The sequence below is a fragment of the Marmota marmota genome, unplaced genomic scaffold, assembly GCF_001458135.2.
Source record: "Marmota marmota marmota unplaced genomic scaffold, marMar, whole genome shotgun sequence".
Lineage (NCBI taxonomy): Eukaryota > Metazoa > Chordata > Mammalia > Rodentia > Sciuridae > Marmota > Marmota marmota.
In genome coordinates this window covers 17,564,675-17,581,071 of record NW_026000241.1, presented here as the reverse complement: position 1 = coordinate 17,581,071, position 16,397 = coordinate 17,564,675, and the positions used below count along the sequence as shown (strand labels likewise).

At 33.5% G+C, this 16,397-nt stretch overlaps 1 protein-coding gene across 47 annotated transcripts in view; it reads left to right on the top strand.

Moving 5' to 3' along the window:
- Arpp21 (cAMP regulated phosphoprotein 21) overlaps positions 1-16,397 on the top strand; it is a 148,183-nt gene that overhangs the window by 50,464 nt on the left and 81,322 nt on the right. For 46 of the 47 annotated variants that reach the window (XR_007344345.1, XR_007344344.1, XR_007344342.1 and 43 more), the window contains 3 exons: positions 964-1,042; positions 1,688-1,747; positions 2,479-2,619. Coding sequence is in view for 42 of the 47 variants with exons in the window: in XM_048795149.1 (XP_048651106.1) it covers positions 964-1,042; positions 1,688-1,747; positions 2,479-2,619 (280 nt within the window). In the remaining 5 variants the exon portion in view is untranslated. Of the gene's footprint in view, positions 1-963; positions 1,043-1,687; positions 1,748-2,478; positions 2,620-16,397 lie in introns of those variants that run through there. The other variant, XR_007344347.1, reaches the window with a different exon arrangement.

Here is a 16,397-nt window from a genome sequence, read left to right as displayed (position 1 = left end):
AGTACAGAACTGTATGTCCGTGGATTACCTGATTCACATCTTACCTGATTTTGGTCTCTGCACCCATACACTGTCACACAATGTTTCATTTTAAAAAATACACATGCTACTTTAATACACATTCTACCTTTCCCACTCCCCCCCAAAAAAATACCCCAAAAAGTAATTCCTTCTAAAGCTACAGCCTTTTGAATATTGCCATACATATCACTGTACAAAATAAACCTAAGTTTAGTTGAAATGAAGAATGCCACGCATAAATAACCTTTCAGTAGACTTTTTAAAGATAACTGAGAAAGAATTGGGCATGTGATCTGCTGAGGAATGATAACCACTTCTAATATCAAACAACATTTTGGCTTATAACACTTGTCTCTGCTGCTCTATGCCTAAAACTCGAGGTGTACACAAGAGTCAAAAAGCTCATCTTTTTAAAGTGGTTATGGAAAGTAAGTTTTATCTAGCATCAGGAGAGCTGAAAGACTTGGGAATGTTTAGTGCCCACCTGTGTTTTGTACTGATTAATATTTAGGAGGTCTTGTAACAGAACTTTCATTTTTTTCTTCACCTCCTTCTTTCTAAGAGACAAAGGGTTCTGTAAGATCTCAAGCTCTAGAGCCTTCTCTGGAGGTTGGGATTTTCTGTGATGTGGAGGCTGTGCCTGGCTGATTTGCAACACAGGGTGAACATGTGATAGTTGGCTGTACCCCTCCCATCACCAGACTGTGCCCACTTCCCCTTCCATATTTGGGTCTTTCCACAGTCAAGATCTTTTCAATCCCCAAGCCTTATTTTCATTTTGATGTCACACTGCCAGGTTGCTAGCTATGCAACATATTTTTTCATAACAATAGCTTCATCTAGAATGTACCTGAGCTGGAGGGAAAGGAGGCGGGCTGGGTGAATATTTTCTATCCCATCTTCCCGCCATTTCTTACAACTCCACCCTTCTGTTTGTTTCAGACTGCAGTCAAGAATACACGGATTCTACAGGCATAGACTTACATGAGTTTCTGATTAACACTCTAAAGAATAATTCCAGGTAAATTATTAAACAAGCCTCTTTATTATTGGAAGTTTCAAATAAAATGTTAGAGTTATTTATCCAGATATTTCTAAGACAGTTGTACAATGCAGATGCCTTTCCTGATGGCTTAAACTATCTCCTGCATTTCTTTTTACTTGTTTCAAATTTGCATGTTTATTATTGATAGATTTATAACTCCTGGGTCATTACTTTAATGAATAAATGATAGTTTATCAGCTTTATTTTCCTGGTCACAAAGAAATAACTGATGAAGAGGGAAAAATAGAGAATAAAATTATTGATATTAAGTAAACCAATTAGGTTTTAATCCAGTTTTAGACCTATCTAAATCCAATATCTGGGGTTTACTTTATTTCGGTTTCCTGTGAATTTAAAACATTTTTTATTTGTTATATTTTATGGTCCTCATGGCTTGAATGCCAACATAAACATTTAATAAATGAGAAAAAATTATCTGGAGCAAAATGAAATAATATGTAAGTGAATGGTCAGCATGTTCTAAAGAAAAGTGAGATGTAGTTTTGTAACCACATTCATTTAAATAATCTTCTCCATGCATTTAATTAACTATTTATGTCCTTGAGATATGGAAATTACATAAAAACTTTAATTCTAACATTTTGTTTTTTTTTTTTGCAGGGACAGGATGATACTCTTGAAAATGGAGCAGGAAATTATTGATTTCATTGGTGACAACAAGTATGTTAAATGGCAGTGCTGGCTGATGAGATGATGGGTCTTAGTTTGATATTTGGATTAAATTACTCATTTTGGACAGATTTAGGCATAAAACATTGCTTAATATGTTTCTTGATTTGTTAAATGGAGATGTTATTGGAGTTGGGAGTCAGTCGTATGCTGATGGGGATTGTTGCTTGGGCCATGCGTGCTCCTGCTTGTTAAATTCCTGACAAAATGGCTATTAAACAGGGGGCCACCGATTAGCATAGAATAGCTGTACCACGAAGCGACCCTTTTCATTTTTATTATAGTTTTTTAATGGGCTCCAGCTGGCTGCAGTCAGTTATGCCTGGAAATAATTATGCTGCTTTCAGTGTAAACTGGGTAATGACACATCTCCAGATAGGCATCAGCAGTCACGTATTATGTCATATCATTTGTCCTCTGCCTGGCTCTGTTGATAAGGTATCATGGACAAAAATAGAACACTTTCCAACAGATATTAAGTTCTCTTTGGCAGGAGAAATGTGCAACTATGAAACAATAATACATATTGTAGCTTAATCAATACGTCTATAATAAGTGGAAATCTTGCCTCGAAATGGGGACACTAAGTAATGCCAGAAATGAAAGCAAAAGGCTTAGTGGTTTGGATGAAAGAGAAAGAGTTTTGTGTGTCTACCTGTAAAATGTGCTGTGGACAAGAAATGAAAATGCTGATTTCGCTTTTTCTTGTAACTCTGTTTCAGTAATCATTATAAAAAGTTCCCTCAGATGTCATCGTATCAGAGGATGCTTGTCCATCGGGTGGCAGCTTACTTTGGATTGGATCATAATGTGGATCAAACAGGAAAATCTGTCATTATCAACAAGACCAGCAGCACCAGAATGTAAGCCCCATCACTGTATTTATTTAGCATTTTCTTTTTTTCTCTTATGGGTTCATTTATAAGAGCACAGTATTAAATTCAAAGTACATGACATTTAAAATGTGCAGTGTTCTTTATCTTTTGCTCTTATCAGTAGTAGTGTGGCATTTATCTGTAGAAGATGATCTGCGATCCAAGAAAAGTTTGTAAAATTCAGGCAATAAAGTGAATTTACTTCCTGATCTTTTACATAGCTCTTGAAACATAATTCTCTTCTTTCTATCAATACTCCTTGAAATTACATACAAATCCATGGGAAATTTTATGTTCAAATGTAACTCAAATTGAAAGTAAAAGACTTTTAAGAAACCATGACATGTACAGAGTAATGGTCCTATTTCCCCTTTTCTGATTTGTTGACATCTATCTTATCGTGGTTTCCAGAGTAATAAAACCCCCTGAACCTGGAGACAGAAATCCTGCCTCTAAATTTCAATTCTACCTACCAGTTGTGTGACTTGGCACTTGTCATTTAAAATCTGCCATCTCAGTTTTTTTTTTTTTTCCCCTGCAAAATGAGAGTTTCGAGCTCGGTTATATCTAAGTTTTATCTCTAAAATGAAGATGATAGTTTGCTTTTTCTTCTTAAGATAATCACTTGATTTCATCTTAGTAGATTATTGTTGTCCCACCGAGTCATCAAAAGCATAATAAATGAGTTTTAATTTGCTTTGAAACTTGGAGCTATCTCTCTTTGACCCATAGAACTTTTGAGTACAGAGCAAGCCACTTCTATAACAAGAGTCATGTTAAACTCTTTAACTGTCCAATGTAAAATATTCTCTTTTCTAATTCATTTTTCCACACTGTGCTTGGTAAGCTGTGCATATTGCATGGTCTTTAGGAATACCATGTTAGTGAAGGGAGCTTTTGTGTCAAGCTGAGTATCATGATTAAAATATTGTTTTTCTTTTTTTTTTTTTTTCTTTTTCCTGTTCACTGGGGTTGGAACAAGTGGGGATAGAGATAAGGCTCTTTGTCTACTCAGGGATCAGTCCGTGCTCGGCAGAGGCAGAGGGAAAGTCACACTGGAGAGTGCAAACTTGGAGACCTGGGACCACACTTGGCTATTATGTCAGGGACACTGAGCACTTCACTTCTCTGGGCTTCAAAATACTTTAATATATGCCGGACTGTTTGAAGTGGATAATGTTTAAGGGCTCTTAAAGCTTCAGAATTATTGAGTCCTGGGGTTACATTCTATTTTACTGGCAAAACACATTTTAAAATTTATCAGTTTTTCCACTCTATCTGGTTGTTGACACGTGTGCCTCGTATTTTGAACAGTAGTGGAAGTTAAAGGTTATATCTCTTAATCCTTCACATCTTCCCACTCCATCAAATACTTCTGCTCGTTTTTGTTGTTGTATGGCTATTGATGTTTTCTATTCTCCATTCTGGTTTTTCCTATGGCTTTCAGATACCATAATGTAGGGAAGTGCTGATTGGAAAAAAAAAAAAAAACTACCTCTTTTTAATTTTTTTTTCTTTCTCTTTCTCTATAAGGCCTTAAGGAAACATGAAAAAGTCTACAGATTAAATAGATTGTTTGATACAGTTTCACCTGGTGGATAGATTTATCTATAATATACACTCTTTGTAATCACAGTCATGAATATATATAAACATGTTTGTAGAATAGTTTTTGAGAATATTAAGCCTTTGTATAAAGACTCTTGCTAAACTTCAGTACCTCTAAAGCTGCTTTGTTCAGTATGGTAGCTATTCACTTTTCAATTTCAATTAATTAAATTTAAATAAAATTAAAACTTTGAAAAATTACTTTTCCCTGTAGGCTAACCACATTTCAACTGCTCATATTGGATCTATAGACTGTTTTCATGAGTTTGGAAACATTTATCAGCCAATTCTTCTCTAATATTTCCTGCAAGTTTCCAAGTAACACTAGAGGTTATAATCTGTCCTTTAAAACTTTGAATATCTGAATAACAAACATTGTAATATTAGCCCTTTTTACTTCCAAAATAATGCCAGCATGTTTTGTTTGTTTGCTTTTTTTTTTTTTAAGTGGCCATTTTAAAATAGATCCCACATGTTTATAAGTTCAGGAAGAGTGAAAAGAATCTCTTGAAGATGTGATAGCTCCAGCAGAAATGCCAGGGCTCAGTCTTGGCCTAGTTCCTTGCTCTTGCATTTCCATCTTTACCCACCCTTCTATGAGTCAAATCATCCCTAAACAAAAGAGACAGAAGGCTACGTGTCATGGTCTTTGAAGTATTTTCTGAAGAGTCTAGCCTATCATTGTTCAATCGGTAACTGTCAACTCTTATTCTGACCATACTTCTGATCATCTTTTATCTGATTGGTTATTAGGGGACAAGGGTAATGGTGGAGGTGATTCAGGGATAATTGATACCTCTTAATAAGAAAAGAGGATAAATTAAATGTTCTTTATCAAGTAGTAACAAGTCACATTTTTCAGGACCTGAATCATTTTTGCGGTTTTAGTGAAGAGAAAATAGCATTTTGCAGAGACTTGTATGTTGGATTTTAAAATTCTATTGCCATGGAATTGAAAGTAGAATTGAAGATAGGAATGGAGCATTCACAACATGCTATCCAAGGCCCAGGTGTCTTGGGATTTTTGTTGTTGCTTTTTTCATTGCTTTGTCTTTGGTTGGAGGGTGTCCTTTGGATTCTCTGAAAATTTTAAGTGTTCACTCATCAAGGCAATTGACATGTGATAGTTAATGGGAACCATATTACTTTAGACATATTGATTTGAAATATTTTCATTTATTTGATGGAAGGAGGCAGGGATGAGAATTTCTCAGATGGGTTCTTGTGAGTTTTGTGTTTAGAATATACCTTTTCAATTTATACCAATTTGTGTTACTTCAAGGCAAATACACAGAAATGCATATATTAAATGGCACTATGACTTTGGAGAAATTCAACAAAAATGTCAGTTGAGGACATAAAAGTCAGCTAAAAGTTTGGGGGAGGTAAAATATTCTTTTATAATTTTAATTTTTCTTCTTTACTAACATATTATTGGTATATAAAGTGCTTCTCTAACTTAGATGCATACATAATTATGACACTGTTAGGTAAACATTGGCCATGATTTATTTCCCAACATAATGCTTTTCTCAATGAAAGGCAGTTCAAGTACTTAGAGATAAGTGACTTCAGAAGGTTTAGATTTTCATAGAAACTAGTTTTACATGAAGTTCAAACTATTTAAGTCATAATGACAAATGTGTGAGGACAGTGTGTGTGTGTGTGTGTGTGTGTGTGTGTGTTTAATTGATTTCTAGCATTTTCTGAACATACTTAGATATAATATATAATACATTTTCCCTTTCATGATGGAAATAATTTTTCTCGGGACATACTTCTCAGCTGATATCATCTCTTACTTAAAATAGCATTAACTACAATTATTCATTATACTGGATATTTTCCCCTTGTCCCATGTACATTTTTACATTAAATCCTACAAACTAGGTTTTATAAAGTTTGAGGCTTGTAGAGGAGCAATAGTTAGCATGACTGGAGCCTAAACTAGTAAGTCTAATAAAAAAATTCTTAAAGAATTCAATTTTCTTAAAGAGAACTATCTCAAAAACAGTGAGCAAAATTCTCAAAAATATTTCAAGGATTAAATGGGAATCCCAACTCTTTAAGCCCTTCATTGTCTCAGAAGAAACAGAGATTGAAGGACTGTCATTTTTGTTAAGATATTTTTAAATTTCAATTCAGTACTATTAGTGGATAATAGAATCTTCCTGCAATTTGATAGTTCTAGCAGGATTTTCTGTACTCATTATATATGTGACTCGTTGAAGGGGTACATACATTAAATTTAAGCCTCGCTTTCCTCCATTTCACTTTTTTCCCCAAAGAATGAAAAGGCCACACCAAAAAAAAAATAATATTAGTATAGAATGTGAACTTATTCATTATGTTATTACAGAATTAATGCCACGAGCTACCTAGATGACCACCCCTGTGGCTTCATACTATATCCATAATAGCATCAGTGAAGTAAGAAGAAGAAGACATATGGAAAAATAGTTGCACTAGAGTCACTAGAGGTTTTCTGTAAATATAGTCAGGGTTCTGGGAGCATTTGTGAATTTCCTGATGATAGCAGAGTAGTCATATCTTGAAGTCCTGTTGTATACACAGACAAAATTTTCCAGACAGAAAACACTTCCAGCAACTGCATCTTATCAACAAATCTATACCCCAGCATCTAGACTTCAGTCTCTATAGTTACACAAAAACTATAAGATATGATTTCTGTCACATTGAGTCTTACACTCTGATTACAGAAACTGGCTATTCACTTCATAATCTGCTATCTTAAAAGCCGAAAAATATGATGAAACTCTTTGCAGACCCATAGTAGGCACCTAGCAAGTATCTAGAGAATGATTGCATGATCAAAAGCCCACTATGTTAAGTATCCACTAGAAAATAAAAATAGATTTTGTGGGGACTACCAACCCACCTAATTAATGGCTCATGTAGGCATTTACAAGGGTATTGAGGTGAGTTAAGACTTAAATATATATATAGTAAGGAGAGGGATACACTGAAAGTGGGGGTATTAGATGCAAACAAATTTATGATGATTTTTACATTTATTAAGCACTTAGATGGGCATTCTGTATAGATACTTGTATTTAGTTCTCATAGTCATATAATGAAGAGGATTTTTTTGAAAAATAATTTTTCCAACCTTATTGAAGAGAAAATTTACTGAGGGAGAGTGAATGAGTTGCCCAAATTATACTGCTACAGATAAGAATAGAATCCTGATCATTTGCCCTCAACTCCAGGGACTTTATGATTTTATACTTCGTGGAGACAAATGTAGAGAGAATGAACTGGTCAGGTCCAGTGGAAGTACACATGAGATTGGAGGAGACACTGGAGGAAGTCAGCACTTAAAACTGGAGACCATGAGGGTTGATGTACATAACATGATGACTGAACAAGATTAATCTGCTACTCATGAGTGGGATGTATTCAAGCACGAATGACTAGGTTGACTACGTTGACTTTTGCCTTTAGTGAGGCCTAAGGCTATCCATGGAGAACAGGAAATAATATTTGTGTCCTTGTGAGAGACTGTTCAAGATGCTACTATCTGAGCAAACTGATAACACTTTTGAGACACTTGCCCTTGCAGTACTATAACCTCCTTGGTTCTCAGAGAGATAACCAGAGTAAGAACAGCCGAGTGTATGGGACCTGTAACCTCCAAGCACACTGTTGGTCCATAAATGGAGTCTTAATGGCTCAAAAAGCTGCTCATCAGAATTGGCTGCTATTTGGTTGGAGTAACAAATGCAGCCCCTAAGGTGAGGCCCTCTCCACTGTGTTTGTTCATGCTTAGTTATCCCTTGCCCCATATATTGCATTAAATGTTTTATTTTCTGGCATCTTTTATTTCTTACTGTTTGAATTCTTTATTTGTTGTCAGATTAGATGGTGACATCCAATGAGTCCCTTGAAAACCTAGGTTATAGGTATTAAAGCCGATGTCAATTTAATACTACAAGTGATATTGATAATGTCTTTACTCTCTGTACGTTTCATTTTTCGTATTTAGGATTGAGGCTAGAAATATGAAGATTGATTTTGTTAAAATATTTTCTATGCCACAGATATGCATTCTTTTTTATATTTGAAGTATTTCCTTTCTTCCCCACTCCCCCATCACAACTTTCTCTCTACTTATTTTTTTTCCTCTGTGTTTAGCACAAAGAGGCTGATTGTTCTTTTATTAGATTTTTTTTCACCTTCTCCTCCTTTTCTTTATCCCAGAGGTAGGATACTCACTTATATTGTACCATTGGAGGCTAGAAACCATCCACTTGCATTAGTGTTTTCCAAAAGGCCAAGATTAGCCACAGGCAATGAGAGCCCATGTGTATCTGAACATCTTTGCATATGTCAGAGCAACTGTTTAACTTGTCCCAGGTAATTTTCATGTTAAAAGGTTGTCATCTCTTGAACATTATTTTCTTTTCTCTTTTACATCCACCTACTCTCATTGCCTTAAATCCCCTACTTTTAAGAGTGCAGAGCAAAGAATGGAAATAGCAAATCCACTGGAGGAGACTAGTTACAGATTACCATACTGTAAAGCAAGAAAGGTGGTCCAGAAGCATTGATTGGGGATTGCATTTTAAGGGGCAAGTCTAAGGACACAACCTTATGATTCCAGGAAAGTGGGAGCCTGGACGTTCTCTGAGTGTTTTCCTGGAGTGCTGAGGGCTGCCTAGTAACTGGCCCAATCTGCTTGTTTGTTCCAGAAAAGAGAATTAACTGAGCTGCTTAGTAAATATTTGCAAATGAGATAAATTGATTTTGTTAAGAGTCCCTGAACTGATGGATAATTACTGCACTCAAGTAAGGTTCATGGGACCTTCCACTCTCTCAAGTTGACAGACCCATAATACAGGAGTAGAATGCAACACACCAAGGTCAAAAGAACACCTGCTCTGCTTATTTTCCTGAAAGGGCTAAGGCTTAAAATGGGATTTTTTTTTTTTTTTACCCTAAGGCATTTCACTCCCTGCAGGTGATTTTAGTTATATCAAAATAAAGCAAAACATTTACAAAACAAAACCAAAAAATGCATTTTTTCCCTCCCATGTTTGTTGTATTTCTTTCCCTTTGTCTAGGTATGTGAGTAGCACTGTGAACAAACTGAGCAGATCCTGATATGGATGCTCACTTAATAATCCTCTGACGAAGACCAAACATCAATTTATTTAAGTGCCTCTTAGGAATCTGTGAGTGGTTGGCTGGCATCCTGTCATTTCTAAACATGGTAAATTTACTGTGCACTTTTTTTATAGGAATGGCATTGAAAATCATCTGACTAGAAGACAGAGACAGAAACCTGAGAATCACATTGCTTTCAGGAAAACCATGAAGTTTATTTACTGACCAAACACCTAGTTCTTTTTTTTTTTAATTAACACATAATACATGTGCAATATATTGCATATATACATATATTATTTTGGTTGGTGTTGGAATACATAACATATTGTTTAATGATCAAATGAGAGTAATTAACAATTCAACATTTATCATTTTTTGTAAGGATAGAGTTCTTTAATCTATACTCAGGTTCAAAGTGAGACTTACTATTAATGTCAGGCAAACTTCATACAATTTTCCTCAGATATGATATTTTCTCCATATTATTATTTCGTTATACCTTAGAGAATATGAGATTCTATAGATAAGAGAAGTTAATGTCAGAAATACGCAATGAGGAGAAAAATTAAGTTTCTTATATTCCTTTCCATGTGAAATTATTTATGGGTCTTTTGGTATAAATAATTTACTATTTAATTTTGGAAATGAAACATACATGTAACATAGTATCCTTAATTTATTTTTAAAAATCCTTTTATGGAATAATGTTATCTTTAACATTGGATTTATTCACTTACTTATTTATTCATTTATTTTGCTCCTAACTTTATTGGTATATAAAGCTAGACTATTTTATAGGGGGGAAAACTGAGATTCAAGTCTTGACCTTACCTAGTCAGTAGATCAAGATCTTAGCCAGGACTTTTTCTTATTCTATGTCAGGGAAGGGAGAACTAATGTTAGTATAATCTGTGTCCACAATTAATGATGACAAACAAGAAGAAAATCAAGCAGTAATCTAGTACCCTTCATTACCCATTGGTACTTGTAAAATACTGATATGCATTTTATGGATTTTGAAAATTATGCAGAGAACCAAATTAAACAGTGTTAATACTAATGTGGGTAGTAAACCCAATTATACTGAAAAAGAAAACCTCCATAATCACAAAATATTCTGGATTAAAAATTGTCTTGGCATGTTTAGAAGTGAGGTGAAGCCCAACTCTATGTTCTTCAACTATGTCAGGCATAAAAGTATTTCTCAGGTGTTCAGTACTGTGAGTACTGTGCTTTGAAGAGAAGTATCACTATACAATATACTCATGTTCTGTTCACTGTTAACTTGCAAAGCCAAGATCACTTTCATTAAGACCATGTGTGTGTATGGGTGTAAAAAGTAGATGGTGTTTGCAAGTCTGGGAGTGCAAGTGTGTAAATGGATAATATGCATTACACAGTTTAGTACAGTTAGAGAAAGGTTCACCATTCATATGATATTATCATAAACATATAATAGTTCTGGAGGGATCAAAATTATGATGACCTAGTTCTCTCAAGCTGCAGCTTTGCTTCTGTGGATAGAAGAATTAGGCCCAGAACCTGAGGGCTTCCCTCATTGCTGCTATCTGCCTTGACAGTTAACAGCTGTGTAACAATTGTACCTTGGAAGTTTTAGGGAATACTAGTTGTGCCTATGGATATCATAATAATATGTCATGTTGCTTGGAATGAATCTTCAAGCTATAAATTAGAGTCTACTAAGATAAGCAAACATTTACCCAGTAACTTTTATCCCAGTTGTTCCTTCCCACTTTAATCTTTCCTGATTCCACAGAGGATCACATCTCCCAATTTCCCCATCTTTACTTCTTACCTTCTGTTCTTCAAACCAGTAAAACAAAAAAAAGTAGCATTTCTTTATGCATCCAAAAAATGGGTAATTTTTCTTTTTTTTTGTGTGTGTGGGGGGTTACCAGGGATTGAACTCAGGGGCATTCAACCACTGAGCCACATCCCCAGCCCTTTGTATTTTATTTGGAGACAGGGTCTCACTGAGTTGCTTAGCACCTTGCCGTGGGTAATTTTCTATCAACTGAACAGGACTATCAATCCTGGACTTACCCAGAAAACTAAAATGCCATATTCCTATGTAAGTCTCAATGGAAAATTTTTTGTACAACATTATTGTAAATAAACAAAAAGCTTTTCATTCCAAGGAACAATAATCATACTTAGTAGTTTCCAAAGACAACATTACTTTCATAAAACTTTGCCTTATTTGGAAATACATGAATCAAACCATTATTTGAATATTATAGTAGAGATTGAATCTGTCATGATTAAAATTAACAGTAATAAAAATGTTGGCTCAATATTTATTGGCATGCCTTTAGATTTTGCCTACTCAGAAAAACCTGAACAGCATAAGATAAGGTTCTAACATTTATTAAATGCTTTATCTGCATTGGGCTGAATAGTTTACTTGCATTATCTTATATCTATTTAATCCTCCCAAACACTTTAAGTATCATGACTTTCTATTTTACATAACAAAGCAAATAAACAATACCTCTTCCTTGAAGGTTACATAAATTGCAAAAACTCTTATAATGACTGAAAAGATAAAACTTTTATTAGATTTGCTTCTCAAAGTTAAAGTTATGTCTTTTTTTTTCCTACCAAGAATTGAACCCAAGGGCGCTTAACCACTGAGCCTCATCCCCAGTACTTTACATTTTTTAATTTTGAGACAGGGTCTTACTAAGTTGCTTAGGGTCTTACTAACTTGCTGATGCTGGCTTTGAACTTGTGATCCACCTTCTTCAGCCTACAGAGTTGCTGGGATTACACCACTGCACCTGGCTCTGTCTGTATTTTTAACAGCATGCTAATTATTAAAGCTATTGCTAAGTTAAGTAGAGTATGCTAGTTCAGGTTCATTCACATGAACTTGCTGCATCAGTTTTACTTTTTACAGAGCCAAGTTTTGAGCCATTGGATATATTGATGCTATTATCTCTTAATGTATCACATAATTTGCACTTAGAAGTATGGAAAATTTAAAGAAAGGCAGTGTACAGATAGTTAAGTCATCTTTTTAGCCAGTTTATTACCACTGGGGGGAAAAGCCTGAAGTAGAAAACTTTCAAGAAAATACACTGGTGCTGATAAAAAAAAACATTCACCATCAATTTAGTGCTGAAAATGAGAAGTTGAATGTGTGTACCCAGTGCTGTGCCTTCTGCCAGTTAGCACCAGGAGAGAAGTGAGTGAATGTGCAGTGACCCAAATGCCACATGTGTGGGATAAGGTTCAATTATTTGTTCAAAGGCTTACTTAGAAAATACTTGGGAGGTTTTTTTGTTTGTTTGTTTGTTTTTGGTATGACAGCAGAATGCATTACAATTCTTTTTTATTATTATTATTTTTTTAACTTGGGAGGTTTTGAAAGTCTAAGGAGCCTAAAGTTGTCAGAAGCTAATCCTAAATCTTACTTATAGACTAATCCTAAAATTGAAGATTCACTCAAATAGCAAGCATTTTAACTGATCATTTGGCACTTATGGGATAAAAATTGAAATATTTTTAGAATTTCAAGAACCTGGGCATATATCAGATGTTATCTTTGCACTTGAGACTAGATTGTGCATACTATTTTATTGCTTTTTCATGTAAAATAATACACAACTCACTTTAAAGGTTTGCTTTTCTCTCATGTAATTTTTCTACCATAGACTTTATTTTTCATTCATGGAAATTTTGAACTTTTAGGCAAACTTGGAGAAACATGACTGTTATGCTAAGTAGATCTGTCTGAAAGGTATGCCTGTTTGGTTGTGTTACAATATCACGATCAATATAGTTCACGCATAACCAAGCTCACAAACTTAGGATAGCATATTCCAGATCTTGAGTTCATGTGATTTCTTTCACTTTTTCAAATTTTGTAGTCATCATTTTTTTTTCTTATCCTTTTATTTCTTTTTATCTCATGATTATTTGGTCTTCTCCTTTAGAGAGGAAAAATAAGGTCTTCAGGTTGTACACTATCATTTAATTATGTTCATAATATTACCATTAGTAAATGCATATTTCTATGTATATAGATCAAGAAGGACATAGTAATGAAGAGAGTGATTTTGCAGGAAGGGAGGAGTTTACATACACTAGAAGGCTTTGACGTGAATAAGCCAAGAAGCAGGGAGAAAAATTAAATCTGGCATTTCTTAAAAAAAAAAAACAAAACAGTACAGTAGAAAGACTATGAATTGCTTTGACAAAAGAAACATCTAAATGCTCATTTCATCTGATTATAAAATAAGGCGTACTGTGGAAGAATGTTTTCTAAGTATTCATGTTGAAAAATACCTTAATTGTCCTTAATCCAGCGATTAGGTATAAATCACTATTAAGTTGTCAAATTGGTTTCCTGTCTTTCTGAGCTAATAACTTTTATTATTTTGTTGGTATGAAATGCATGTTTATTATAATAAGTACAAGGATATAAAAGGTGAGAAGTAAAGTTTCCTGTTATCCTGGTTAATCTCACCAACTAGACATATGTACTGCTCGCAGTATTATTAATATATGTTATAGTTTTAACATAAATATGATCAAGGTATAGCTGTTTTTGTGAAGTGCTTTTATGTGCTAGTCCATATTATTGGATATCACTTGATATAAATACATACTGCAGATTGCACATTCAGTTTCTTACCCAGTCCACTATGTATTTCGCTGCTGTGAGCAATGGAACAATATCTTCACCATTTATTACTATTTTCTTTGCATTCATTCTTAGAAATTAAATCACTTTGTTAAGGCAGATTCACATTTTTTAAGGCCCTTTAATCCATAGATCAAATTGTTCTCCAGAGCATCAGTACCAATTTAAGAGGTGTCTTACAGACCTTTGTTGTCTTTGAGTGCCCTGTGCAAACATCTTTCATGAGTAGTCTTGGGTAAAGGAGAGTCAAGGTGCTTTTTGTTAGTCTACTTGTCTCTGGTTATCTTTGCAGTATACTATAGAAATAGAGAACAATAAAATTTGAAAAGGTGTGCAAAATTGGAAAGATGAGTTTAAAACATGCTAATTGAAGAAGCTGGCTACTAATACTTTATATGTTAGATTTGTAAGGTTTAGTCACATTGAAAAGAGAATGAAGTGGTATAAAATGACAAACTGATAAGGGCAATGGTGAGATTAAATTATTTAAGAATATAGGATTTTCTTTTTATTTTCAAAAAATGATGCCAAAATTTTAGACATGTTTAATTGTAAATTCCAAAGTATTAAGATAATAGTGTCATATAATTTTCTCTACTATGTTGGCAACAAAAATGTATTTGATAAATGTCTTACCATCAAAAGTTTTTTTTTTTTCTGTTCTTTGCAAGAACCCTTTCTTTCTTGAGATACTTATGCATATTAATGACCACCTTTCAGTTACTCGGAATGAAATTCAAAGACTTCTCTTTGCAATCCAACATATTTAGAATTAAATTCTTTCATTATGTGTGGATGTAGGAAGGGATCAAACTTAACTATTTGGAAGAAAAGTAATAAGTTTGTTTTCAGGAACCTATTAGATTGGGTAAACCATTTCAAATACTTCATGACCAAAAAAAAAATATTTAAAATAATAATGAGTATTCATCTATTTCAAGCTTCCAGGGGAAATAAATCTAACTAAAATTGGAATTTGATTGATTGGAAGACAGAGTTTGATTATCTTCACCAGCAACCCTGCTTCTCAATTCATGAGCTATGTCTAATTAAGGAACAGTGAGGAGTTAGTTCTGACTTCCCAGGGTTTTTACTGGGAATGCCAAGAAACTGACTGGAAATGCAAGTCCTATTCACTTCATGTGAGGAATGAGTTTCACAGTAGATATGTGCTATGAATTGTGGAAAAATACATTTTTACCTTGAGAAGAGAAAACTATTTTCCATATAAAATAAGCATTTAATTTGTTTTCTGTGCATTTTGGAGCTAGAAAGAATACCCCATAAGGCTAAAATCCACAAGGAAAAGAAAAATTAGGCATGTATGATGCATGGCCGTGAGACACATAGTAGAGTCCAATCATCATCAATTTAATAAATACCATGACCTTTTGTAGCTTTGAGAATTTTAGAGTTACATTCCCACATTAATATATTAAAAGTAACTCATTACCCTTTTAAATAAAGGCCTATAATATATTATTTTAGCTTCATTCATTTTATGTCTCAGAAATAATATTGCTATGGTGTTAATTAGTTGTAAAAGGGATTTTTAAAAGCTGTAATATAATGGTGCATTATCAGTAATTTTTAGTTTACTCACTGCAGTATTTCAGTTGTATACCTTAGTCTGTATGAACTTAAACCAAAATTGCTTTTTAGCTCTAGAGTCATAAATAGTTCTCTATAAAACCAACCTAGAAAAATATTACTAAGTTTGTTTAATTCTTTTTAAAGTTAACTTTAAATGATTACTTTATAATCATTCAAAATATTTTTCAGAAAAAAACATGATGGATTTTTAATTTAAATTACTGCATTCTAATTTTTGAAAAAAATTTTATACAAGATATTTGCAAAGCAGTTATTGAGAATGCACATTTTATAAATTACATCAGAAGAAGTAATATTCTTTAAATATTTGAATTATTGATTGGAACAAGACTTCTGATTAATTATGTAATTGATGTATTTTTTTTCCTAAATATACCCTGCTCTGAAAAACAAATAAACAGAACTATTAAAAATGGAAATGGAATTTTAAAATAATATTCAAATAGCTCTCTTCTGACACTTTAAACTGAAATGTTTCAAAACTAGGAGAGTTAAGATTCTCATTTCCAGCTTTCTTCCTTCCAAGGATCCTCTCAGATTGAAAACAATAATACATATACATGTAATAAAGTTTTATATGTACTATGTATTCATATAAACATATAAATTATAAAATACATATTATACACATATAATATATTTAAATACATGTATATATATTAGGTATACTTACATCTCTATGATATGATTAATTTTGATCAACATAAAACATAAATAAATAAATAAATATATATATATAGATATA